This window comes from Nyctereutes procyonoides, unplaced genomic scaffold (genome assembly GCF_905146905.1).
Source record: "Nyctereutes procyonoides isolate TBG_1078 unplaced genomic scaffold, NYPRO_anot_genome, whole genome shotgun sequence".
NCBI classification, from domain to species: Eukaryota; Metazoa; Chordata; class Mammalia; order Carnivora; family Canidae; genus Nyctereutes; species Nyctereutes procyonoides.
The window spans coordinates 60,692,970-60,717,656 of record NW_026575126.1 but is presented as its reverse complement, the minus strand read 5'-3'; the positions used below and the strand labels follow the sequence as shown (position 1 = coordinate 60,717,656).

Sequence of the window (24,687 nt, the reverse complement as noted above, 5' to 3'; positions counted from 1 at the left end):
CCCAGGCATCTGAGCCCCAGCCCTGGGTCTGAGTCCCAACAAAGGCAGGCCCCCGGGGGACCAGCAGCCACCAAATCGGAAATGGGGCTTTCCGGGAGTGGCCGGTAGAGCCCCTCTGAGACGGATAGTGGCCAGCAATCCAGAGACCCCCCCCACTAGCATCTGGGCTCCCCCGGAGGCCCCGCTCCCGCTGGAGACAGAGAGAGGGGCGTCGTCTCGGCCACCTCTCTGCTCCCCGTCCTCTTTTTTTCCCAGGCTGCGGGAGGCAAAGGGTTAAATCCCATAGAGCTGATGCTCTGACTCCAGGCTAGAGGGGCCCGGGAAGCTGGGGTCACTTCCTGCTCCGTCCCAGTCACCCTGAACTGGTCCCCGGGTCCTCAGCCTGGGATCACCCCTTGAGAAGGACCCCAGAGTCCTCGGCGTCCAGCCCGCCCCCCGAGTCAGGGCATTCAAGGGGTTAAGTCCCCTGGGGCTGGATTCTGCCTTCCGGCCTTCCCCAGACCCCAGAGCCGTGAGTTGGGGACGCCTGGGTTCCTGGGGGGTGGCCCGGAGGGCCCGGGACGGCCGCCGGGAACAATGGGGCGCGGGAGGCGGGGGCGCGCGGGCCTGCGCCCCCTCCCCGCCCCGGGCGCCGGTGGGGTGGGGGCCGGGCCGGGGCCGCGAGGGGCCGAGGATTCTGGGAAGAGCGCGAGGGTCTGGCCGTGGGGGAGGGGAGGAGGGCGTGAGCATTCTGGGAAGAGGGAATTGGGCCGCCGGCGGGCCGGGGCGCAGCGAGCGCCGGAATCCCGGGGGCCCCGCGGGCCGCGGGAGGCCAGGATGCCGGGCTCCGGCCCCGGAGCCGGAAGAGGGTCGCGGGGAGCCGTCCGAGCAGCGGTCCGGGGTCCGCGCCGAGCTGGTGCGGGCGTTGGGCGCGGGGGGCCGGGCCAGGGCGGCTGCCTTCCCGCAGCCGCCTTCGTGTCAGGGTCACCCTGGGCCGCTCTCCGCACCTCTGTGCGAGGCAGCCTCCTCCTCCCGTCCTTCCCCTGCCCTCCGCGGTGAGGCCGGCCGGGGTGCAAGGCCGGTGCCCGGGGCCTGCGCCTGGGTGGGCTCCCGGCGCTCCTCGGCTCCCTAGGTGTTCCCACTTTTCTGCTCCATGGCGGCCTGGGCTTTAACCCTTTCCCTTCCGCTCGGGAGCGCTGAGCTTGAGTTTCTCCAGACGATGAGGACGATGAGGCTTCAGAGGCGCTTACCTGCTCTGGGCAGGCACAGCAGGCCTCTTCAGAAGAGGCAGCCCCCAGCTGGGCGGAGGCCCTGCTCCCACGCTCCCACCGCTCCCAGCTCCCACCCTCCAAAGACACTTACAGATGGGGGGGCAGGGGCATTTCGTGGCTTAAGGAGCTGCGGAGGTGAAGAAATTAATTTACTTCCCAAAATCCAACACCTATATCTCCTACCGCTATTTGGCAGGGTTCAGCCTGCCCCTGCTTCACTTTGGTTGCCTCCCAGCTGCCTCCTTGTCTTTGCCATGTCTTACACCACTGACCCCATACACAGTGCCCATCCCACACAGCCACTCAGAGCCTGGACCCTCCCCAGGGGCTCTGTTAAAACCTAAACATTGTGGGAACCTAGAATTTGGCTCTGGCGGCCTTATTCCCTCAACTTGGAATCCTGTCACCCTTTCTGGAGCGATAGCTAAGCTAGGTTTTACCAGAAGGCCACTCCGAACTCCTGTTTCTTTGGCACCAACCCCCATGCAAAATGACCTAAAAGGCATTAGACCAGACAGGTTTTTCAGGAACAAGGGGGCTCTCACTCATTCCCCTTCATTCGTTCAACAAAATTTATGAAGCACCTCTTATGTATCAGGCACCGTCCTAGGCACAGGATACAACAACAACAGAACAAACAGAATAGAAGAAGGGGTGCCGGGATGGGAGTGTTAATGGGGGGCTTCCACCCAGACTGCAGGACATCGTCACTGGATGCAATAAGCCAAGGAAAGCTGGTGGTCCTGGGCATTTCTCCATCTCATGACTTATAGGTTGTGTCCAAGCTTTCCTCAGCTGTCTCCTGCCAGCAGCCCACATTTAGGAGTTTCATGTGACTCCCAAGGTCATCTTCCTCGCAGAGGCCAGGGCAAGCCAGACCCAGAACCTTGCATTTCTGGTCTTAGACCTGCCACACTTACCAGTATGTGACCTTGGAGAAATCTCTGAGTGTTGATTTCCTGATCTGTAAAATGGACAAGCTGCCTCCTGGATCCTCTTGCAGGTCTGTGGGGAGGATCAGGAGAGATAAGGACAGCATGGGCAACCGAATCAACAGCTGGGTGGCCTCCACCCACTTTCCCCTTCTCCTTCCCATTTTCTTCTCAAGGTCATCCCTGCAGAAGCCCCCGATGGCTTCAAACTGCTCCACCCATCACCACCACAACTCTGGCTTGACCTTTCTGTGCTTGGATAACGGAAAAAGGCCCCAGTCCTTTTCGGAGGCCCTTTCCCCTCAGGGAAATCTGATTGCTTTCTTGCTTTCTTGCTTTTTGCTTTTTTTTTTTTTTTTTTTTTTTAACCCTTCAAGTTTTCCAGGCACTGTCAGTTCTCTGGGCTCATAAGGCAAGTTTATTGGTCCCAATTAGCAGCCCCATTAAGGAGGAAAATTAGAGTCTTAATGAGCTTCCTCTGATTAGCGAAATAACAGGTTTCCCAGCCTCTGGGCATCAGAGGGCTGGGGTGAGCGCTTCCTTCCCCTGTGGGTGTCAGATACTTCTCTAGCCCCCAGTCTGGGTTTAAAGGGTTATGACTGATGAGCTTGTAATTACACTCTTAAATTCACCTACCGGCTTAGTTGTGATCTTAAGATTTGGAGCCGAATCAGGCCTGCAGAGGGGAGGGGGGGGTCAGGGTGAGAATTCAGGCCCAGAGAAATGGGGAGGTGGGGAACTGAATGAAGTTCACAGGATGAGCACTAGTGCCCGGGCCAGCCAGCTTGGAAGTAAAGAAAAGCAGATCCGCTGCCATTATGTGTTCCTGTCTTCTCCCCTGCCCCTCCCACCAGGGTCCCTGGAACACCGGGCAGTCCGGAGCTCTGGGATGGAGCCTGACACGGTGCTGTGGAGCTCAGGTCTTCAGGGTCCTGAACAGAGCCCCAGCGATGCTCATAGAGGTGAGGGGCACCAGAAGGGACTGCAGTCCTTACAAGACAGTGGCCCCAGTGCAGGGAGGGGCCCAGATTCTGGGGGATACCCAGGGGAGGGAAGCAAAACCCAACCCCGTGTTCTGAAAGGAGATAGGGGCTGGAGACTCCCTTTCTCTCTGTAGGTACCGAGAGTGGAAATGAAGAGGAGAGCCCTCAGCAGGAAAGTTCTGGGGAGGAGATCATCTTGGGAGATCCAGCTCAGAGTCCAGAATTTAAGGACCCATCAGAGATGCCTTTGGAGAGACCCTCCCAGGATTCCTCAGGTCCTCAGGACCCCCCAACCCCACTGGATCACCCCAGCCCCTTGGACCACCAGACCCCTCTGGATCCCCCCACCCCAGAGGTAGTCCCCACCCCATCTGACTGGACCAAGGCCTGTGAGGCCAGCTGGCAGTGGGGGACTCTGACCACGTGGAACAGCCCCCCAGTGGTCCCAGCGAACGAGCCCAGCCTGCGGGAGCTGGTGCAGGGCCGCCCCTCTGGAGCTGAGAAGCCCTACATCTGCAACGAGTGTGGCAAGAGCTTCAGCCAGTGGTCCAAGTTGCTGCGGCACCAGCGCATCCACACGGGCGAGCGGCCCAACACCTGCTCAGAGTGCGGCAAGAGCTTCACGCAGAGCTCGCACCTGGTGCAGCACCAGCGCACGCACACAGGCGAGAAGCCCTACAAGTGCCCCGACTGCGGCAAGTGCTTCAGCTGGAGCTCCAACCTGGTGCAGCACCAGCGCACGCACACGGGCGAGAAGCCCTACAAGTGCACGGAGTGCGAGAAGGCCTTCACCCAGAGCACCAATCTCATCAAGCACCAGCGGTCGCACACCGGCGAGAAGCCGTACAAGTGTGGTGAGTGCCGGCGGGCCTTCTACCGCAGCTCGGACCTCATTCAGCACCAGGCCACGCACACAGGTGAGAAGCCCTACAAGTGCCCCGAGTGCGGCAAGCGCTTCGGCCAGAACCACAACCTCCTCAAGCACCAGAAGATCCACGCGGGCGAGAAGCCGTACCGCTGCACCGAGTGCGGCAAGAGCTTCATCCAGAGCTCCGAGCTGACCCAGCACCAGCGCACGCACACCGGCGAGAAGCCCTACGAGTGTCTGGAGTGCGGCAAGAGCTTTGGCCACAGCTCCACCCTCATCAAGCACCAGCGGACTCACCTGCGAGAGGACCCCTTCAAGTGCCCGGTGTGCGGCAAGACCTTCACGCTGAGTGCCACGCTGCTGCGGCACCAACGCACGCACACAGGGGAACGGCCCTACAAGTGCCCCGAGTGCGGCAAGAGCTTCAGCGTCAGCTCCAACCTCATCAACCACCAGCGCATCCACCGCGGCGAGCGGCCCTACATCTGTGCCGACTGCGGCAAGAGCTTCATCATGAGCTCCACCCTCATCCGCCACCAGCGCATCCACACGGGCGAGAAGCCCTACAAGTGCTCCGACTGCGGCAAGAGCTTCATCCGGAGCTCCCACCTCATCCAGCACCGACGCACCCACACAGGCGAGAAGCCCTACAAGTGCCCTGAGTGCGGCAAGAGCTTCAGCCAGAGCTCCAACCTCATCACCCATGTGCGCACCCACATGGATGAGAACTTGTTCGTGTGCTCCGACTGTGGAAAGGCCTTCCTGGAGGCACACGAGCTGGAGCAGCATCGGGTGGTCCACGAAAGGGGCAAGACACCAGCCCGGAGAGCTCAGGGTGACACCCTGCTGGGGCTGGGTGACCCCACCCTGCTGACGCCACCCCCCGGAGCCAAACCCCACAAGTGTCTTGTCTGCGGAAAGGGCTTCAACGACGAGGGTATCTTCATGCAGCATCAGCGGATCCATATTGGAGAAAACCCCTACAAAAATTCAGATGGCCTCATTGCACACCCAGCCCCCAAGGCGCCTCAGTTCCGACCCCCCAGGCTCCCTTTCGGAGGGAATTCCTACCCAGGTGCTGCGGAGGGCAGAGCTGAACCCCCGGGACAGCCCTTTAAAACGCCGGAGGGACAGGAGAGCTTCAGCCAAAGGCTGGGCCTCCTCTCCTCCAAATCCTACATTTGTTCCCACTGTGGAGAAAGTTTTCTGGATCGCGCCGTGCTCCTCCAACATCAGCTCACCCACGGCAACGAAAAGCCCTTTCTCTTCCCGGATTATAGGATTGGTCTAGGGGAGGGGGCAGGGCCTAGTCCCTTTCTGAGTGGAAAGCCCTTTAAATGCCCTGAATGCAAAAAAAGCTTTGCCCTCAGCTCTGAGCTGCTGCTGCACCAGAAAGTCCATGCGGGTGGGAAAACTCAGAAGAGTTCTGAGCTGGGGAAGAGCTCTTCTGTCCTCCTGGAGCACCTCAGGAGCCCCCTGGGGGCCAGGCCCTACAGCTGCTCAGATTGTGGGGCCTCCTTTCTTGATCGCCTGGCGCTGTCCCGGCACCAGGAGACCCACACCCAGGAAAAGTCCCCCACACCTGAGGACCCCCCTCCAGAGCCGGCCACTCTGTCTACAAGCCAGGAAGGTGAGGGAGAGGCCCCCACCCCCACGGGGAGCAGCAGCCATGGGGATGGGGAAAACCCCAAGACCCTCTTGGAAGAAAAGCCCTATTTGTGCCCTGAGTGTGGAGATGGATTCACAGAAGTAGCAGCCCTCCTCCTCCATAGGAGCTGCCACCCAGGGGTCACCTTGTGAAATGGGTCTGGAGACCAGGGGCCTCTCTCTCCCGAGAGGAACACTGGATCTCCCCAAAAATCATGTGGGGAAAGGAGGAAAACCCTATCAGGTTGTAGAGAAGTGGAGGATAAAGAACCCTGGGTAAAAATAGTGCTTTTACATCAGTGATGAGAAACCCTATAAAATTGTTGGTGGGAACCACTTATAAGGCAGTAGAGAAAAACTGTTGGGTTAGAAACCCTATAAATATGTAGGAAAAAAAAAAGCCCTTAAGTCTGTAGCAGAAAAACCCTATAAACCATAGTGGATAAAAACCCTATTAATTGTAGGAAGAGGTCCCAATACGTCTCTAGACAACCCTATAAAACTGTATCAAAATCCTTGTGAAACTATAGGGTCATGGAAGTGCAGGGAATCCAATGGCATTGACTCAAGAGGAGTGACCCTTGGAAGGTGTAGTAGAGCCTCCCATGAACTTGTTCCACAGTGTTCTCTCCCCCTGGAGTATGGAGGGAGCCTCTCTCCCAGAAACCTTGGACAATGATACTGAGGAAAACGCTTGGGGACTAGTGTGGGGAGAGGAGAAAAATAAGTGATAAGGAGCCCCCAGGCCCACAGAGAAGAAATGACCCAGGGAGCTAGGAAGAGAAAGTTCAGCTTGCTGCCCTGGGGGTTCTTTGGGCGATGAGGCTGATCTTAGGTGATTGCGTTTTAGAGGAAGAGGCCCATGGAATTCCTTATCAGGAAGAACCCAAAAATGGGGAAGGAAAAAAAAAGTGATGTCGAGCCTTTTTAAAGGCTGAAGTTTGGGGTGCAGAGAAACTTTAAAGAATATTGGGAAACCACCACAAAAAAATTAGGGGGCAGGGAGGGATTTCTGTTAGAGTGCTTTGAGGAACGTGAACCAAGGTGAAGCCACGTCTGGAAGGAACCCAGCAAACTCTTGGGGCTGCCCTGTTCCTCCCCATTTCCGGGAGCTTGTTAAGCTGCAAGTGCAAGCAGATCCCAGCTCAGGCCGCCAGGGCTCCCTCCCTGCAACCAGGCAGGACTGGGGACTTCCACTCCAAGACGCTCCAGGGATGGAGGGGCCCTCCTGCTCATTCTCAGGTCTCACTGTCAGGAGGTGTCTCCTGAAACCCAACTGCCACCAGTCTTGCTGCCGTGGCAGCTCACTTCCTCGAATTCTGTCCTCAGTGGAGAGGGGAACTGCTGCTAGTCGACCTCCAAAGAATAAAGCCCTTCAGAGACTCCAGGCCTGTGTGTGGTTAAATACTCCCTAGACTTCTCTTCTCCAAGTCAACGAGAGCCACGTGTGGGTTCTCTGTGACAACGAGGGACAGCAAGTCGACAGAATAGAGCACTCTGAGTAGCCAGCAACCTGCTTTTAAACCTCACTCTTGATCTGAGCTGTTAGCAAGGCTGCTGGCGGGATGAGCCAGCCAGCACATAGTGGTGGGTGTCCAGGCACCCCCGCAGACTGGGGCATGGGTCCCTGAACAGCATATGGAGGCCTGACCACCTTCCTCACCCTGGTACTCGGAGCTCTTTGAGGTGGTATGACCCAGCCCGATCGTGGCCTTAGGAGGGGACAGATCCCACCCCTGTGGCTCCTCTCCTCCCTAGCCAGAAACCGCCAGAGGGAAATGAAAAGATGAGAAACCCACACCCCTGCCAGGCCCATCTCCTGTCCTCGTACACCACACCGTCACACTCTTTCATTAACCCAGCCAAACCCGCTCACGTGACTGGGTGTGTGTGGCAGGAGGGGAGAGAGGCTGCTGCCCTAGGAAATGGTTGAGTGGAAACTCCTGCAACATCTGTAAAAAGAACCCCACCCCTAACCCTGGAGGCCCTTAAAGAAGGAGAGAACTCCGTCTGGCGCTGGGCCCAAAGGAAGTGCCCCCTGACCTGTTGCTGGCACCAGTCATGCACTGTGGCCCAGGAGTCAGAGAACTGAGATGCCAGGTGAGGGGGCCCTTCGGAAGTCGCATCCCTGGAGAGGGTGGCTCGGATTCCTCAGATCTGTGGAAGAAACCTCTAATTCCATTACCTAAAAGATCAACAGGTGAAAGCCCTTCACCCTTCATCTCTCCTGCCCCCCAAAGGGATGACCTTAAATTCAAAGGATCAAAATCTAGAACACTGTAAGAGGAAAAACCCAAGGCCTGCTGGGGAGAAGGAAAAGGCAGGCCTTGGATGATTGTGGGGAGACCCTTGTCACCATCTGCATAAACCCCACCCCACCCAAGTGCCAGGTCAGGAAGCACTACTGAGAGGGGAGAAGGAGCCTGCCTGCCGAATCTCTACTGACAGAAGTGTCAACAGAGGGGAGTGTCCCATGAGACTGAGGAACAGGAGACAATCCTCCAAGTCAAAGCAGATTTTTTTCTAAGATGGTAGGAAGAAACTTCAGTTGTAGAGACAGACCCCCTTGTAAAGCTAGAAACAGCTCCCCCTGGAAACAGGTCTGAGGAATCTGTCTTCAGAAGACTGGAGAGCAGCCTTTGGGGCTTGGAGGCCAGTCCAGGGCGGGGGTGGGGGAAGTGTCAGTGTGGTCAAAGGCCAACCGTAGGCCTACTGAGGACTAGGGTGTAGCATATGTAGTAGGATGCTCGCATGTTGTAGGGACGGGTGAGGGCCAGCGGTCTTGGCTCCAGTACTGAATGGATGATGCGGACATGATAAGTTGGGATCTGGGGTTTCATAGCAGGAAAGGGGCAGAATCGGAGACCTTTGGGTCATGACCTGTTCTCTCTGGCCCACCTCCCCAAACTTCTTTACCCAGGTGCTTCCTTCCCAGAGCTAGCTACATCTTGGGAGGAACTAAGCAGGGAGCTGGCTTGGGGAGGTGGCAGTGGCCAGAGTCCCTCTGACCGGATTAGGCAAAGGCCCAGGGGACGGCCAGTGCATGCCCACCAGAACTTCATCCAGAAGGCACAGTGTAGCCAAACCCTCTTGTCCAGCTCCATGCAGGCCTGACTTCAGAAGTGCCCTGGTGGAGGAGCCCAACAGACGGGGTCACAGAGTCATTGGTGAAACCAGAGGGGAGAGTAGACGCTGATCTGAGCTTAGGGTGCAACTTGAAACTTCTTTGGCTATGGAGGTCACGTGGGAACACAGCAGAACTGGGCATGAATCCTGAATGGTGGGGAAACTTGAAACCATCACAACCAAGAGGTGGAATTCCATGATACCGCTCCCAAGCTGGGGGCCCCCAGACTCCTTTGCCCCCATGAGGGAAGCCCCACTCAACCTGACCTGTCCCCGTGGAGTGAAGAGAGGCCCCACTTTTGAGTGTTGTGTGTCAATAACAGTGTTGTGTCACTGGTGGTCATGTTGATTAGTTGAAGAGAATAAAGGGAATAAGATTTCCCAGGTGTTTTCTGTCTTCTCTTTCAAGCCTGGAGCAAGCTAAAGGAGCCTGTCCTCCCCAGAGCCAGGCTGTGTGTGTAACCTCAAAAGTTCAGCCCGGCCCAGGCACCTGCACCCTTTGCTCAGATGCCCTCAACTCCCCAAACTGTTTGCAGGTAGGCCTGAGGGTTTATGGATTTTTTTAAATCCATGTCCTTGGGAGAAAGGGGGAGAAATGTGCTGAGATGGTGGCAGAGCCAAGCAGGTCTTGTTGGTGCCTGGCTTTGCCACCAGCATGACATGCCAACTGCTGGGTGGCTGCCTGGTGACCCTGGCCCCGGCTGGCTCTAGTCCAGCCATGCAGCCCCAGGGGAGGCCTCTCTGACACAACCACTGCACTCTTCCCAGATAGCCACAAGGGAAAGCTCTGAAGATCTAATTCCAGAAGCTGGTGGCACCTTCCCTGGTTCACCTGGGGCCTAGTCAGCCTTCCTGTGGACCAGAGCCTCCTAGACCCCAAGGAGACAAGTGGAGATCTCACTGTCAGGATGTAGTCCATGAGCCCTCACTGTATAGGGAGGCTCAGAGAAGGGCAGCCACTTGCCCAAGATCACAGCAAGGCAGTGAGGGAAACCAGAACAGCCGGGAGCAGACTCTGCACCCAACTGAGCCTCTCCTCCCCCAGCATGGGGCCTGCCTGGGCCTGGCCTGGGCTCCACACTGTCTGGTCAGGCGGGACTGCTCTTGCTGAATTCTTAATACCAGGCTTGCTTCAGCGCCATCTCCTGGGCCTATGCCTGCCCATGACCCCCTGAGATCAACACTTGCTCTAACCTGTAGCCTGCCTCTGTCCCACCCAGGAAGCTTTGTCTCCATTTTCCCTGTGTCTCTCTGACCCAGACTTCTGGGACAGGGTCACTCTCTCCCTCTTCCCCATCTGGAGAGCAAGGAGTGGGGTGAAATCTATCCTGCATTCTGTGTTCCCTGCCCTGATCCCAGCACAGAAGGAGTCTTTAGTGAAGTGAGGGGACTTCAGGGAAAGAACAGGCACTGGAGCACAGTTATCGGTTCAGACTTAGCAGAAAAGGCTGTAGACCGAGACATGGTACCTGCCACAGCAGGTCAGGCAACTGGCTGGAGGAGGTGACCTGAAGCAGAGAGGAGGGGTTAGGAGTGGAGTGGGGGACGGAAAGTATATAAGTTACATGGTGGTAGAGGAGATGGTTAAAGCATAGAAGGGTAGAGATTGAGGTAGAGAACAGAAGCCAGAGTGTGTTGCCTGGAACTTGGGGGATAGAGCACCATTGGGAGGAGAGTCACGACCTTACCCCCACCCCCACGGTGTTGTTTTTCTAGGTCTGGAACTCAGGAAGGAGAACTGCGCTGGAGCACTGGATCTTAGCAGCTTAGCTGTGGCCAAAGCCACGGATAAACATACAGGGAGAGTGGTGGAGAGGAGAGGAAAAGGTGGAGCTTAGGGGTGGAGAATAGGACCAGCAGAAGACAGTGTGAGAACAGTCAAGAGACTGGAGCACTACAGTCCAAGGAAGTTTTAGAGTGGTCAATGTCAGATGCTCTGCTGAACTCTGGCCAATCACACAGTGGCCCTAGTTCTGGCTAAGACAGGCACCTTGACCGCTGAGGCCAACATCTGCTCACTCACCCCTGAAGCCAGCTAAGGTCAGGGTTGTTCAGGAGGAACTTTGGTCTGCCCATCCCAGGGGCCCAGGGTTTTAGAGCTGCTGAGGCCACCCGGGACTGCTGAGGGCTGTAAGGGGTCAAACCTGAGTGAAGGGATCTGACCAGACCCGAAGGCAGAGCCCCTCAGAAACTCTGGCATCTTTATCCCACTCCCTTGGGCTTGAGCTTGAACAAGGGGTTTGATGTCTACTTTATTAGACACAAGGACCTGAATTTTTACTTCTTCGGATATGGAGACTGACCAAACATTTGGGGAGGTAATGTGTAGAGACTTGGATTTACTGAAAGAGCCCGTGCAGAGACTCCTGGGAAAGAGGAGAGTGCTCACATTGGATTGGCTGACCCGGCCCGCTCCGGGCGCCCCCCTTCTCTCAGAGCTGTCCCGCATCTCTATGATGCAATATGCTGCGTTTTTTCCCGGCCTGGCGTCCGCTGCCCTTGGGCGTAGACACTTCCTTGGCGGCCCGATGCCATCCCCCGCCGCGGCCCGGGTCTCCGCGAGCGTGCCCGCCGCGGCCACCCCGGCGCCGGAAGTCACCGTTGCCCGCGTGTCCGTCTCCACTCCAACCTGGTCCAGCCGCTGCTGCCCCGCTGAAAGCCTGGACGCCAGGTGGGGCCCGAAGGCGGAAAAGGTCGCGAGCCCCCGCGAGGGTGCGGCCGCTGGAAGGGCCGCGCGAAGGCACGACTGCTGCCAAGCCTGCGGCCGCCACCACAACCATGGGCCCAACTCCGGCACTTAGCCGGGTCGGCGCCGGCCCTGGCCCCGGCGCCACCTCCGTCACGGCCGCAGTGAAGGCTCCGCCCACGGACCTGACAGCAAGCTGAACCCACAGACGCCACTCGACACGCGGTTCTCGAGGACAGGGCCAGCGCCCGATGCCCAATTGCAATGAAGAAAGTCACCCGCTGCGCTGCTCTAATCTGTCCGCCCACGGGGGAGGGGCGGCTGAAGCCGCTGGGAAGGGACAGCCCACAGCCTGGGTCCAGGCCTGCGTTTGGCCAGCACAACCCGGGAACCAGCTCTCCCCACCGAGGACCTTGTTGCAGGTGCTACCAAGGGACTACATTTCCCGGAATCCAACACGAGGCTCCCGGCATTCCTGCGGCCAATGACTGCGAGGGGTGTGGCAAGCCCGGGTGGGAGGGGGCCGGCAGGGCTGCCAGGATCCGGGGTCGGCCCTGCCCATGGGAGAAGAGGGGCAGGCTGGCGACGGTTGGCATCGATGAATGCTCTCCTCCTGCAGACATGCTCCTCCCGTGAGAAGTCTGGGATCCGAGACCAAAGTTAGGTTCAAAGTTAGTTAGATGCTGGGAGCGGGAAAGTCGAGGTTTCTGTGCAGGCCTTGGAGTTCACGCGCCAGCCAGGGCAGCATCAGGGTAAGTGTGGCAGCTAAAATCCGGGACCATGATTAGCAGAAAGCCTGGCTACTCGCAGTGTCGGCTGAGGGTTGGACGTTTATTCATAACAATCAACAGCCTATACAAGACATCTCTAGAGCAGGGCCTGTGGGTCTGACTGGACCCTTGCACCTGTCAGCAGCTCCACCTTCCAGGTCCCTGCCTGCTGCTTTTACAACCCATGGGAATTTGCTGAGGCAGGCAGCACAGGAAGCGTCGTGGGGACAGGCTCAGTCACAGGGTGTTAGATGAAGCTCCTCTACCTGGAATGATCAGAAGTTGGCCCAGCCACTAGTCTGTCCCTTCCCCTCCTGGGAAGTTCTGCCTCCAGTGCAGTTAAGGCCATCAGAATGAAAGCAGGGTCTGGGCTGGGGACCCAGTGGAGTCAGGAAGCATGAGGTTGGGGTAAGTGGGTTCGGGAGAGAAACAGATAGGGGTGGAGGTGGGAGGCTGATTAGAGACTGATGACCTTGGTTCAACACTCCTGAGATGAGGGCAAAATGACTGCAGCAGCCAAAGTTTCCCAAAAGAAAAGGATAGTGCCCCACCCCTCTCAGGGGGTACCTGCTTTGGCCCTTAGCATAAGAGCCAACCAAAGAGCCCAGGGAACTCCACAGGAGGGAAGCCCCACCCAAGCTTGGAAAGCCTCCCTGGGCCCCAGAGTTAAGGCGCTGGGGACACTGGCCCACCCTTGGTCCTCACTTGTGGGTTGGCAGGTAGTAAACCTCCTCTTGGTTAGGAGGTCCAGCCTGGGGGATTTCACCCTTTGGATTAAGATGGGCCCATGGAGATAGCTGACTAGGAGTCAACTCACGGAAAAGGTTTAGGGCCAGCTTCTAGGAAGCTCAGTTGAGTGCTCCAGGCCCCTCAGGCCACTCACAGCAGACCCTTCCTGCAGGGCAGGTGCCCCTTAGGCTGTAGCTCTGACTGTGGTCAAAGGTGGAACTGAGCTTGATGGATCTCACTCCCACTAGCATGCACTGGGATCCCCAAACCAACCAAGTGGAGGGGGGCTGGGCCCACAGGGTCTGGAATGGAGGGTAGGGGCCACTGAATGTAGGGTGGGGAGGGACTGGAGGCACAGCCCCCAGGGTCCGTGGGTGTTCCAAAGTCCCCTGAGTTACAGGTTCAGCTGATGTAGACACGATGGAAGTCGTGGGCACCAAAGGCCGCGTTGCACTTGGGGCACTTCCTCTGGCGGGCCTCATAGCGGCCCCGCACACACTCGAAGCAGAAAACGTGGAAGCACTTGGTAAGGACTGCATCCTTCTTGCGGGTGTTACAGCAGGGGCAGGTCAACCGCGCCTGGGCCAGGCAAAGGCATCAGCTCGGGCAGTCCTGATGGCACCCCGAGCTGATAGCAGGAGGTCGTCCAGACTAAGCCCACCACATAGCTGACTCCATCTACTCTCCCCAGAACCATGGTAGAACACTCTCCACTTGAGCAAACTGAAGCTCAGAAGCTGAGTAAGCTCTCAAAACTAGAAAGTAGTAGAATCTGGATTCTACCCTATGCAGTGGCGGCCAGTGTCCAACATGTCCCTTTTCAAGGCTGACAACACACAGGCTCAGCCGACTCCTCTACGCTGAGGCTGGATCTCTCACCCCTCTAGCCACCTCTGGCAAACCCCAATCCTGGCTGAAGCCGTCTACCTCCTCTTCATTTGTACCTGCTCAGTCACAGCTGGGTATAGCAGTACCACTAGAAACCTGCCCTCTGCCCTTAACTGGGCCCACCCTTAGTATCACCCAGAGATTCTGCTGGGTCCCTGGACTCACTCTTCTCTATGAGGTTTTACAAGTCTCCTCTCCTATCCTGATACCTCCCACCAGCCACCAGATCTCACTTTCAACTCCAGGGATTCCCTCAACTCAGCATTCCACAACATTTTTCCTCTGCACTGCTTGAAAGCCCAGCCTAGCCCACTCAGCCCACTGCCCCAGCACCACCTCTTCCCTAGCTTTCACACCACACCACCTGTCCAAGTCCATCTCTTCTAAAGAAGCCCTCCTATCCCCAACCCATGGCTGCCCCAAGCTGCCTCTGCCCCTTCAAGGCCAAATGACAGGCTTCTCTTCTTCTACCTATCATTTAATAAAGCTGTGAGATTCCTAAGGGAAAAGAATGACCTGTCCTTTACCATGCCACAGACCCTCCCTGGGTAACCAGTTGTATGTGGCTCCCACCACTGCTTCTACTCACAATGCCTCAAGCCCCTGTCATCCAGGGTCCTTCTGCTTTGAGTGCCTTCCCAACCAGCCTCCCACAGGCACCTACCTCATTTTCAATACCCTTGAGACACAACACTGTCCACCAAAACCTGCTCCTCCACAGACTTCCTAATCCCATAATTATGTGCCACTTGTCATGCACCTTGGTTTCTCAAATCAAACCCAGGCATTCTCGGTATCTCCAGCTCCCTCCATGCACCAATCCACTGCTGAGTCCATCGCTGCCTCCTGAATATCCCCTGACCTCCTCTACTTATCTCTAACACCCCAGGCTAGTTTTTGCCTCAATAACTCCAAAATCTTAACAAACTTCTTTTTCTTTGTTTCTAGTCTTTACCTCCTCTCTGCCAAATCTAATAGCAAATTAGACCACATCACTCTCTGGTTTAAAACCCTGTGATGTCTCTACTACACTGCTTACAGGATAAGCCAAATAATTCACCTGACCCACAACACCCTAAAGATACGACTGTCCCAGGCCCCCAGGCTTCCTGCTCCCCACAAAACCCACATTCTGCCTTCTAACTACTGTGTCCAGCGATCTGTCCTCCAGCACACCACTCTCAGTGATGGGCCTCGACTTTTGCCTTTTCCGTTGTTGGAACCCTCTTGTCCTCAGTCCTCATAGTCAACCCTCCTCCTTCAGGTTTTCCTTGGATTACATTCCTTTCAGGAAGCCTGCTAACCACTCCCAGAGCTGCCACGCCCTCCCAGTCTCTGCGATTGCAATGCTCATCACTCTGAATACGTGACTGCCTGTAACAAATGGTCAGCTTCAAGGGATCTGTAGCTAGGGCGTGATCCTAGCCTTTCCACACCTAGCTAGGCATTGTGCCTGGCACAAGTACATTTATGACACTTGGTCAGTTGTTTGATTCTCCATAACCAAAGTTCTGCCCACTTTTTGCTACCTATTTCTGGGGTCCCCAGACTATCCACTATAGCTCTCACCAATTCCCCATCTAAGATTTCCTGGGTTGATGGGGCACAACTCAATCCCACAGCCCCACCTTGTACTCCTTGATCTCCTCCTGGAGGATTTCATCGGCATCTGCATAAACCTCCACCTTCCTCTGCTTCTCCAACTTGCGTCGCAGCCGTGAGATATCCTCCTGGGGCAGAAGGACTAGGCTAAGTCCAAGGGTTCTCCTCTTGAACCCCTTTCCCCGATGCCACCTCAGTGAGACCCTGAGCCACGCTGCCCCTGCCCCACACGCACTCACCTGAGCCCTCTTGAGGTTGAAGCTCTCCTTCTCACGAGCAGCCCGACTCTCTGCCAGGCAAGGCTGGATCTCTCGCAGCCGCGTCTGCACGTGTTCCAACTGCACCTTTAGGTCCTCAGCCAGCTGGGCCGCTTCCACAGCCTGAGGTAGGTGGGACAGGTAGGGGTGGGCACCGTTTACTTGAGCCAGAGGAGTCAGGCGTGTGGAGCCATGGTCCACAGATGCCTGTATCAAATGTTTCAGTGACTCTTGCTCTTGGGATCAAGTCTAGTATCTTCACTGTAGTCCTGCCTCCTGACCTACCTTTCCCTCCTCCTATTCTCTGCAGTTCCCCACAAACTTCCTCACCTGCATGATGCTCTCTCCTCCATCTGTGAGCCTCCACAGGGCTCTTCTCTCTGCTCTCCTCAATGCACATATTTCTTCCTAGCAGCCCCCTTAGGCCTCAGCTTATATTCAGCTCCCGAGGCAGGTTCCCCTATTTTTCTTTCAGAGCACATTAGCTTCCCTTCACCAGACTTACCGGAATCTCCGAGAACGTATTTTATCTGTGGGATTATTGGTTGGTTATCTGTCCCTCGAGACTGGAAGTCCCCACTTCTAGGACCAGGTTCTCCCCAGCACTTGGTGTTGGGGGTTCATAGTAAGAGCATGAATATTACCGCTTTTATCAATTAATGAAAGAGTGAAGAAAAAAGCCCAATGGGAAAAGATGAAAACCAACACTGATCTTAAGCCTCTGCCGTCACCTAGACATTCCTGAGGTTTAATATAACAATGTGACAGGGACCAGCATCCCTCCTTTGCAGCTAACCGGTGCTGTGCTCAAGACGTAGGTTCTGGAGCTAAGGAGATCCAGGCCCCAATTCCAGGTCCACTCTTTCTTGAGCAAGTCAGCTGCCGGCCCTGAGCCTCAGTTTCTTCACTGAGAAAAGCACATAATAACAAACACCATCTTACAGCTGTTATGAGACCCAAAGGCAACCCGGCATGGACAAACCTCAGCACAGGGACTAGAACACAGTAAGCATTCTCGATGTGAGCTGGGCTGGGAAAGGAGGCACAGAAGGCTTCAGCTGCAAGCCACCTTCCTAGATTGCTTTCTCCCCTCGGGCCTGGCCTCACCTTCCTCTTGTTGAGCTCCAGGGCCTGGCTACGCAGCGTCAGCTCCTTCTCCACACCCCCAAGGCTGCCCTGCAAGGCCCGTTCTTTTTCCTCCAACTTCTGCACGGTCAGCAGCTGGGCATCCACCTGAAGTCAGGGGTGGAGACTCAGTGCTGGGGAGCCACTGCCCCTCCAGCTCCACCCTGCGAGCCCAGGTCAGCCATACCTGGGACTTTAGGCCCAGAACTTGCTCGCCCAGCTCATCCTTCTCCTCCCGCAGTAGCTTGTGAATCTGGTTGGCCTTGATCCGCTCTGACATCAGCTTAAAGTTGGCATCATCCTTTTCCCGTAACTGCTGTAGCAGCCGCCCATTTTGCTCCTGCATGTCCTCAAAAGCTTGACCAGTTACATCCATCTCTGACAGCAGAGCCTCCTCTTCCTGCAGCAAATGGACAGGGAAGAGATGAAACATGGGAGATGATTGTGATAAAACCAGGAAAACAGGGCTGAACGGAGTGGTCTTGGACCGTCTGCTAGAAGCACTCAACAGGAGTTAAGGGAATCCCAACACTCAGAGGCCAGGGGACCACAAGGGGGCCACACCTGCTTGGTAGCACCCAACTTGCGCTGCAGATGTTCGATCTGCTCCTCTGCCTGCCGAATGCGCCGCAGGGCATCCTCATCTGCAATTTTTTTGCTCTCCCTTCGGTCCCTCTCCTCCAATTCTCGAATGCGGCTCCGTAGTTCATCAACCTACAACCACCAGAAAGAGTTAGCTTTTATCACTGCTTCCCGCTAACCTAGGGCTCTGCTCTGGTCAGAATCCCCCAGGGCAGCCTCTGCACATGCCCCATAGGACCCTACCTGTCCTCACCTCAGCCTTGGCCTTGCGTTCAGCTGCCATGAGCTGCACCTTATCCCGTTGTTCTTTGGGTGCTGACTTGTACATGTCCAGCAGCAGCTTCATCTCCTTCTGGCTTTCCTGGGCCTTCCTGGGGAGGTACAGGAGGAAGGCTTGGTGAATGCGGCTGGAGGCCACTTTGATAGGGCTGGGACAGAAACCAGGAATAGGGCCTCACTTGAGCTCTGCTCGGAGACCTTTGAGGAGTTCTGACTCCTTCCTCTTGGCCTCTTCCACCTTGGCCTTCTCCCGATCAGCCCTTGAGAGAGCTGAGGCTACAGATGGGGGTCCAAGACCAGGCCCTTCCCGCTCACGAAGCTCCCGCTTGGGCCTGGCCTCAGGTTCTCGGCTCCGGGAGGAGGGACCCTGGGAGCCAGGAGTTAGGGCCTGGACATCTTCCTCAGAGGGGACCAGCTCCTCCTTCTTTGCTGAGGAGGTAGTAGTGGTGACACCAGGCACTGAAGCCATCTCCTTTCTGCCATCGGGGGCAGTGACTGGGCCTGGCCCACCCTCTTCTTTCCCTGGGGCTGGGGCACTGAGGCCAGAGTCCTCTGGGTGGCCCAGGTTGGGGATGGAGTGGGTTGAGCCACTGGCCTGGGCACGGAGCTGCAAAGGCAGAGAACAGGGCTGAGGTGAGACAGTGCTCACTTAGGTCCAGCCAAGGGTTTTCTCAGGCAGCCCCGTCTTCACCTTGCCAATCTCAGCCTGCACTTCCCGCAGCTTCCGCTTGTACCGCTGGGCGTCCCCCTTTAGCTGGTGGTTGTGGTTTTGGAGGCTGCTGATCAGGTGGCGCATCTCTCGGTTGATGGGCCCTGGGAGAGGGTTGTAAAGTAAGGAGTTAGACCGGCCTCTGCATTAAGGGCCTGATCCCTCAGTGAGGGAAGCAGGGGAGCCACAGCCATCACTCCCATTGTAGAGGAAAGGGAAAGTGAGGCCTTACACAGAGTGTGATCTCATTAAAGTGATAACCCAGGCTTGAAGGAAATTCACCCAAAAGTAGTAACTTGAGAGACTATTTGTATTATCTCTGTTAATGTAGATTTTTTTTTTAGTATTTCCAAATTTCCTTCAAAGGAACCTATAACTGTAATGTTCACCAAACTAAATTAGTCTACTTCTTTTACATATATATATATTTTTTTCTTTTTTTACTTCTTTTATATTTTTAAACAAAGGTCACCTTCTGAGTTTCACTCTTCTGGCCTCCCCATCCAAATCTACAACCCCCTCATCTCCTAACACTTCCTATCTTTCCTGCTTTATTTTTCATGACATATTTGCCACTACCTAACACACATGGTCTATTTTTCACTTTGTTGTCTTCCTCCACTACAATACTATTCCACAGTAGCAGGGATTGTCTGTGTTTTGTTCACAGACAATCCCAAAACCTAGAAGAGAACCAGACTTAATAGTGTTCAAAAATCTTTGTAAAATGAACAAATACCTTTAAGAGAGAAACACCGTAAGGTCAGAGAACCACAGATGGGGCCAACAGCTCATGTTCTGGCTGTGCCTGCTCTGTCAGCCACCTCAGCTGGTTGTGACCCTTACCATGCCTTTGAGCCAGGTGGTATGATCTCTGTTCTGGCCAGGGAGAGGAGGTTCTGCGAAAGGAAGGGGCTTAACCCCTTGCATCTGGATAAGCAGCATCCCCACACCAGGGACCAGCAATCCCAGATAAGGCCCCACCTCCACCTCGTCCTCACCACATACCCGCCTGCTCGTTGGCTGCCAGGTTCTGTTCAAACTCGATGCGCAGCATCTCGTACTCCTTGCGTACCTGGGCCAGCGTGTCCTCCAGCTGGATAACCTCTGTGCGCAGCTTCTTCTGTAGCCCCAGCTCATCGCTCTGTAGGTTGAGGTGTTAAGGACCCACACGATCCCTCAGCTCCCTGGGAAACTCCTCTCTTCTCCCCCCACCTCAGGCCTCAGTGGCCTAGAAGAATCTATTCCCAGGTCCCGCCCAGCAGCACACAGGGCCTGCGAAAGCCAGGAATACCTTGACCCGAGGTCTGCTCCAGGGCCATACCTCCATGTGTTCAATGTGTCTCAGGTGGGAATTCTTGGTAGCCAGCAGCAGCCCCGGGCCTCATCTAGCTGGGTCTTGACTTGCAGAGACTCATTGTAGAGCAGTGAGAACTGGGCCTGCAGCATTCGGTACTCCCCTGTTTCCCGCACCACCTCCTCAGGAAGGCTCCGCAGGGCCACCTAGGGGTAGGTTGCCCAAGAACAATAAGAGGATTCAGGGCTCAGTCATCAACTGGCAGGTGCAGGCCCTCTTGGTCCTAAAGAGAGCTCACCTTGAGGCGCTCATTGGTCCGCACAGCACCCTGAAGTTCAGCCTGCAGCTTCTCCAGCTCTGCCATACGGCTGTTGGCCAATTCCTGGTTTTCCTCCAACTCTGCATTCAGCATCTCGAACTGTGGAATGGGAGGGGCTGTGGGAGGCAGGACCAGGCCGGGATGCGAACTCCCCTCACATCCCCACCGAGTGTGGCTGATGATGGATTCTGAAACTCCCAGACAAGTCAGACCCAAGCACTCTCCTAAGGACTCCCAAGTAAGTGGGAGGAAACAATGAGCAGTCAGGGCTAGGAACTGAGGCTTGTAACTGACAGGCAGTTAGGGAAGCCTTCCTGAGAGACCTGAAGAGGAATCTGAAATAAGGAGTTAACAGGGAACGATAACCCCTACAGCACCAAAAAGATGTGCAATGAGCAAGAAGTGAGAGCTCTCTCAGTGAGACCCTGAGTTCTCTCAGTGCTGTCTTCAGGCAGCCAGCCAAGAATGCCAGTCAGTACGGGCACCCGGGTGGTTCACTAGTTGAGCGTCTGCCTTTGGCTCGGGTCATAATCCCGGGATCCTGGGATCGAGTCCCACACTGGACTCACCAAAGGGGGCCTGCTTCTCCCTCTCCTATGTCTCTGCCTCTCTCTCTCTCTCTGTCATGAATAAATAAATAAAATCTAAAAAAACAAAACAAAACAAACAAACAAAAAACAACCTGCAGCTTACATTAAAAAAAAAAGAATGCCAGCCAATCCAACACACTCCCACTCCCATTTGTCTCTCTCCTGTCCTTTCTTCTTTGGGGCACCTATAACGACCTGGTGTACTATCTTACTTCCTGTTTCTCCTCCAACTAGAACCTGAGCTCCATGAAAACTTTGTTACTTGTCTATTTTGTCCTCTGATACCGCCTGCTTCTGAGCACTATGCCCAGCACTTAATGTTAACAACTACTTACTAAATACGTAAACAAATGAATGAAACAGCACCATGAGGGACAGGGAAGGGACTCAGAGACCATGCAATGGTTTGTCCTTAATTCTGAGGAAACTTTTATAGGTGAGGCAGAGAAAAGGGCACAGGAGGGATGGGAAGGAATGGTGCCTGCTCACCTTCTGCATGCTGAGTGTGATCTGGCCTCCCTGGAAACCTGAGGAGCTCCCAGATACGTAGTAGCCAGAGTTGAGCTGTGGAGAGACAGACCGATGGGGGTGAAAGAAAGAAGCGTGGGTTCCGAGTACTCAGCCGTGGCTCCATCTGACCCAGCAACTAAACCCCACCTGCTCCAAGGCCTCCGCCAGGTGTTTATTGAGCTTCTGCTCACGCTTGCGCAGCTTCTCGATGTCCCACTGCAGATCCTCCACTGTTGTCTCCATCTCCAGCACCTTGGTCTCTGATGATGTCACTTTATCCTGGAGCTCAGAGTACTGGAGACAATGATCGGGTCAGATACTTAGAGGAGAGGACTTGGCTCCCTGAGAGCCTTGGTGCACATCTAACCCAAACCCTGCCCTGGTTGTAATCCCACCTCCAATGAGATGCGGTGGTGCTTCTCTTGTAGCTGGGTGGCCAAGTCCTGCAGCCGCCGGTTCTCACGACCCAACTCCCGGGTACGTGCCCGAGCCACCTCACCGGGGGGCTCACTGTCCCCTGAGAAGGCAGGGCTCGGGTAAGAGCCAAGTCCAGGGCAATGGGGCAAAGTACTAACTCATTCTAGAGTCTGCTATGTGCCCAGTGTGATCCACCAGCTGTCTTGCCAATTTCTCATGACAAAGCCAGAAGTCTTTATCCCCACTGCACAAAGGAGGAAACCAGCTCAGAGAGGAGAGCCATCTGCCCAGAATGCCCAGTCTAGAATGACAGGACGAGGGCTGTCAGCCTGCAAAGCCTAGACACTTACTACTATGCCTCGTGAGTGAGCAACTGCAACTAAAATCTGTGCAAAGTGCTCCAAAGAGGTCTTCAGCTGGAAGATAGTGGCCCCTTAAGCATCAACAACTCCTTCCACCCAGCTCACTAGAACTCAACCCCATGAATCAAAAGCAGAGCCCCCTCTACAACCTACACTTTTCCCTGAGAACGTGGCTGATTCATTCCTTGGAAAATTATGGCTGCCTCTGGGCTCGGGCATTTAGGGGATACAATGAAGACACAGACAGGGATAGACACCTCTGCGGTAGGACACACAGAACTAACCTCGGCTGTATACTCGCTGACAGAGTTCCTCCACTCGGCGCTGTAGGCGGTCTGAGGCCTCTACAACACGGGACACGGCTGCCTTGGAGAACTCCATTCGGCCCTGCAGCTGCAGCTCCACCTCCTCACTACTGCTTGCGCCCAGTGCTACCACAAAAGCCAAGGCTGGCTCACTGAGGGGGGGCCGCAGCTGCACTGGTAGGGGCTCTGCGAGGAATGGACAGACCCTCGTGAGAATCTCACAAGGGGACCAGCAGCAGTTACCACCACTCCATACCATGTTCCAGACCAAGCCCTTCGCCACTCAATGGCTCAATGAACCAACACAAGCAATGCCTGTAATACACTGGTATTACATAACTACGGAGGTTCAGGCAGCTAAAATAATTTTAAGGCCACAGGACTTCCAAATCTTCTTCAGAGAAGCCTTTTCTGCCTTCTCTATCTAAATTGAACCATACACATGAGTGCATATACACGAATTCTCTTTCAAGAGTCCCTATCCTTTTTATTCATGATTTAAAATCACTTTCTCTCTGGAGGGGATCCCTGGGTGGCTCAGTGGTTTAGCATCTGTCTTCAGCCCAGGGCGTGATCCTGGAGTCCCAGGACTGAGTCCACATCGGGCTCCCTGCATGAAACCTGCTTCTCTCTCTGCCTGAGTCTCTGCCTCTCTCTTGCTCTCTGTGTCTTTCATTAATAAATAAATAAAATCTTAAAAAACGAAAAACAAAAAACTTCCTCCCTCATGGCAGAGGCAGGATTTCTTATCTTTGTCTCTTCTGAAGCTGTTAACAGTACTACCTATGTAGATAACACAAGATACTGACAGTTTTCTTAACTAAATGAGTGTCAAATATGACATGCAATACAAACCAAGTCACTCAGATTTCAAAGCCTGGGCCTTACCTAACACTGCACTTGCTGTCCAAACATCATGAAATTGTTGTGTGTGTGTGTGTGTGTGTGTGTGTGTGTGTGTGTGTGTGTGAAGGGTGGTGGGGAATTCAGTAGAGTAATATGAAAGTTCCCTCCACTCCAGGACCTTTCCCAGAACTTAATTAAGCTGCCCAGATCCTAGGGCTCTGGCCCTACCCCTCAGTTCCGATGTCCCTGGTTCTGTGAGAGGGGTCTCATCACGTGCCGGCCCCTCCTGGGTCCCAGGCGCATCTGTCCCTGAAGACAGCTCCCCCTGGCTCTCATGGTGTCGAAGAAGGGCTTCCACAGTTTCATCCAGCTGAAGGGAGAAAGCACCAAAAACGTTATGAATCCCTCAGGTGCTTCCCAGCATGATACTCCTTTCCCAGCAGAGTAGTCTGAGGATTGGCAGCTGGATCGAGGCCAGGTCTTGGAAAGCAGAGGGGCATCCACCTGGGCCCAGTAGCGATTGACAATGAGCAGTGTGGCATCATCTGTGGCCTGCCGCTTCTCCAGCTTCTCAATTCGTTCTCGGAGTTCATCTTCACAAGCCTGTCGCTGTTCCAATCGCTCTGCTAGTTTCTTGTTCTTGAACTGCAGAACCTTCAGGTCCATCTCCTCCTACCAAGGAAAACAAAGGGGCGGAGGAGAGGGTCAAATAGAGCCCAAGAAACCAGTCACAGAGAGAGGCAAAAGACAGCAACTGGAATGGACACAGCAATGGTATCCCCAGACTAACCACTAACAGAATTTAAAGAGGTTCTGACACCCCCAGAGAAAGCATCTTGATTGTGAGGAGGGTCAAGTCCTGCTTTTGCCTCTAACTCTCAAGTCTTTGACAACTCACACGCCCTTTGGGAACCTGTTTCCCTATCTGTAAAAGGAAAGCAGTCATCGTGTTCTCGGTTTCCTTCAACAGAGGATTCTGTAAAGTGGCTCCTGCTAAGCTTGGGGAGCTAGGATGTAAGGTTCTGGACGATCTGGGCGGAAACCAGAGATGCGAGGCTGGCAAGTTGTGAGGACTGAGGCAGGAGCCCACGAACCGTGGAAGAGATGCCCCCAAGACGAATAGGCTCTATAAGCGTGGTCGTGGTCTTCTCCTCGCGGCTCAGCTTCTTCTCTGGGGGCCCTGAGCCCCCGTCGCCGGCGGCGCGTTTGTTGCCGGGTCCAGACATGGCCGCGGCGGCGAGGAGCGGCGCAGGGTCTCCCGAGGGACGTCAAGCAGGCGTAGGCAGCACTTCCGTCACCTGCAGAAGACAGAGCAGAGATGTGGAGGCGGCCACTGCTCCGCAGCTCCAAGCCTTCCCCGCACACACCTGATGGATCCCTCCCCCGCCAGCCCCGGGCCCCTCACCCGCAGCAGGCTCAGCCTAGCGCCATCTTGGACTTCACCGGACGTCACCGGCCTCCTCAGCCAAGAGCGCAAGCGCCGCAGGCAATGCCGGATGTGGCGAAACTTCATTTCCTGTTTCTATTGGTCGCGCTTTGTCCCGCCTCTCCGCTCTCCTTTGGTTTCTTCCTGAACACCTCCGCTCTCTCCCAGTGATTGGCCAGTAG

The 24,687-nt window shown here is 55.4% G+C and overlaps 2 protein-coding genes across 2 annotated transcripts; one reads left to right on the top strand and one right to left on the bottom strand.

The window, feature by feature from the left end:
* Positions 1–340: 340 nt before the first annotated feature.
* ZNF629 (zinc finger protein 629) lies at positions 341–9,192 on the top strand. Its single transcript, XM_055341117.1, has 3 exons — positions 341–511; positions 3,037–3,144; positions 3,300–9,192. The coding sequence occupies exons 2-3, from the start codon at positions 3,072–3,074 to the stop codon at positions 5,831–5,833; spliced, it is 2,607 nt and encodes an 868-aa protein (XP_055197092.1). The 5' UTR covers positions 341–511; positions 3,037–3,071; the 3' UTR covers positions 5,834–9,192.
* A 3,112-nt stretch (positions 9,193–12,304) lies between these two features.
* Positions 12,305–24,576, bottom strand: RNF40 (ring finger protein 40). The gene is given in 21 exon segments (XM_055340174.1): positions 12,305–13,570; positions 15,508–15,609; positions 15,721–15,861; positions 16,846–16,971; positions 17,051–17,263; positions 17,428–17,577; positions 17,699–17,816; positions 17,904–18,331; positions 18,416–18,537; positions 19,442–19,577; positions 19,758–19,810; positions 19,813–19,936; positions 20,029–20,148; positions 21,129–21,203; positions 21,297–21,443; positions 21,545–21,666; positions 22,213–22,419; positions 23,308–23,449; positions 23,584–23,751; positions 24,174–24,377; positions 24,485–24,576. Coding segments are annotated over 20 exon segments (3,003 nt in total). The 5' UTR covers positions 24,306–24,377; positions 24,485–24,576; the 3' UTR covers positions 12,305–13,393.
* Between the last annotated feature and the right edge of the window lie 111 nt (positions 24,577–24,687).

Coding starts and splice junctions, on each gene's coding strand:
- ZNF629 (XM_055341117.1), top strand. CDS start 3,072: ATGGAGCCTGACACGGTGCTGTGGAGCTCAGGTCTTCAGGGTCCTGAA. Junction 3,145..3,299: donor CCCCAGCGATGCTCATAGAG/GTGAGGGGCACC, acceptor TTCTCTCTGTAG/GTACCGAGAGTGGAAATGAA.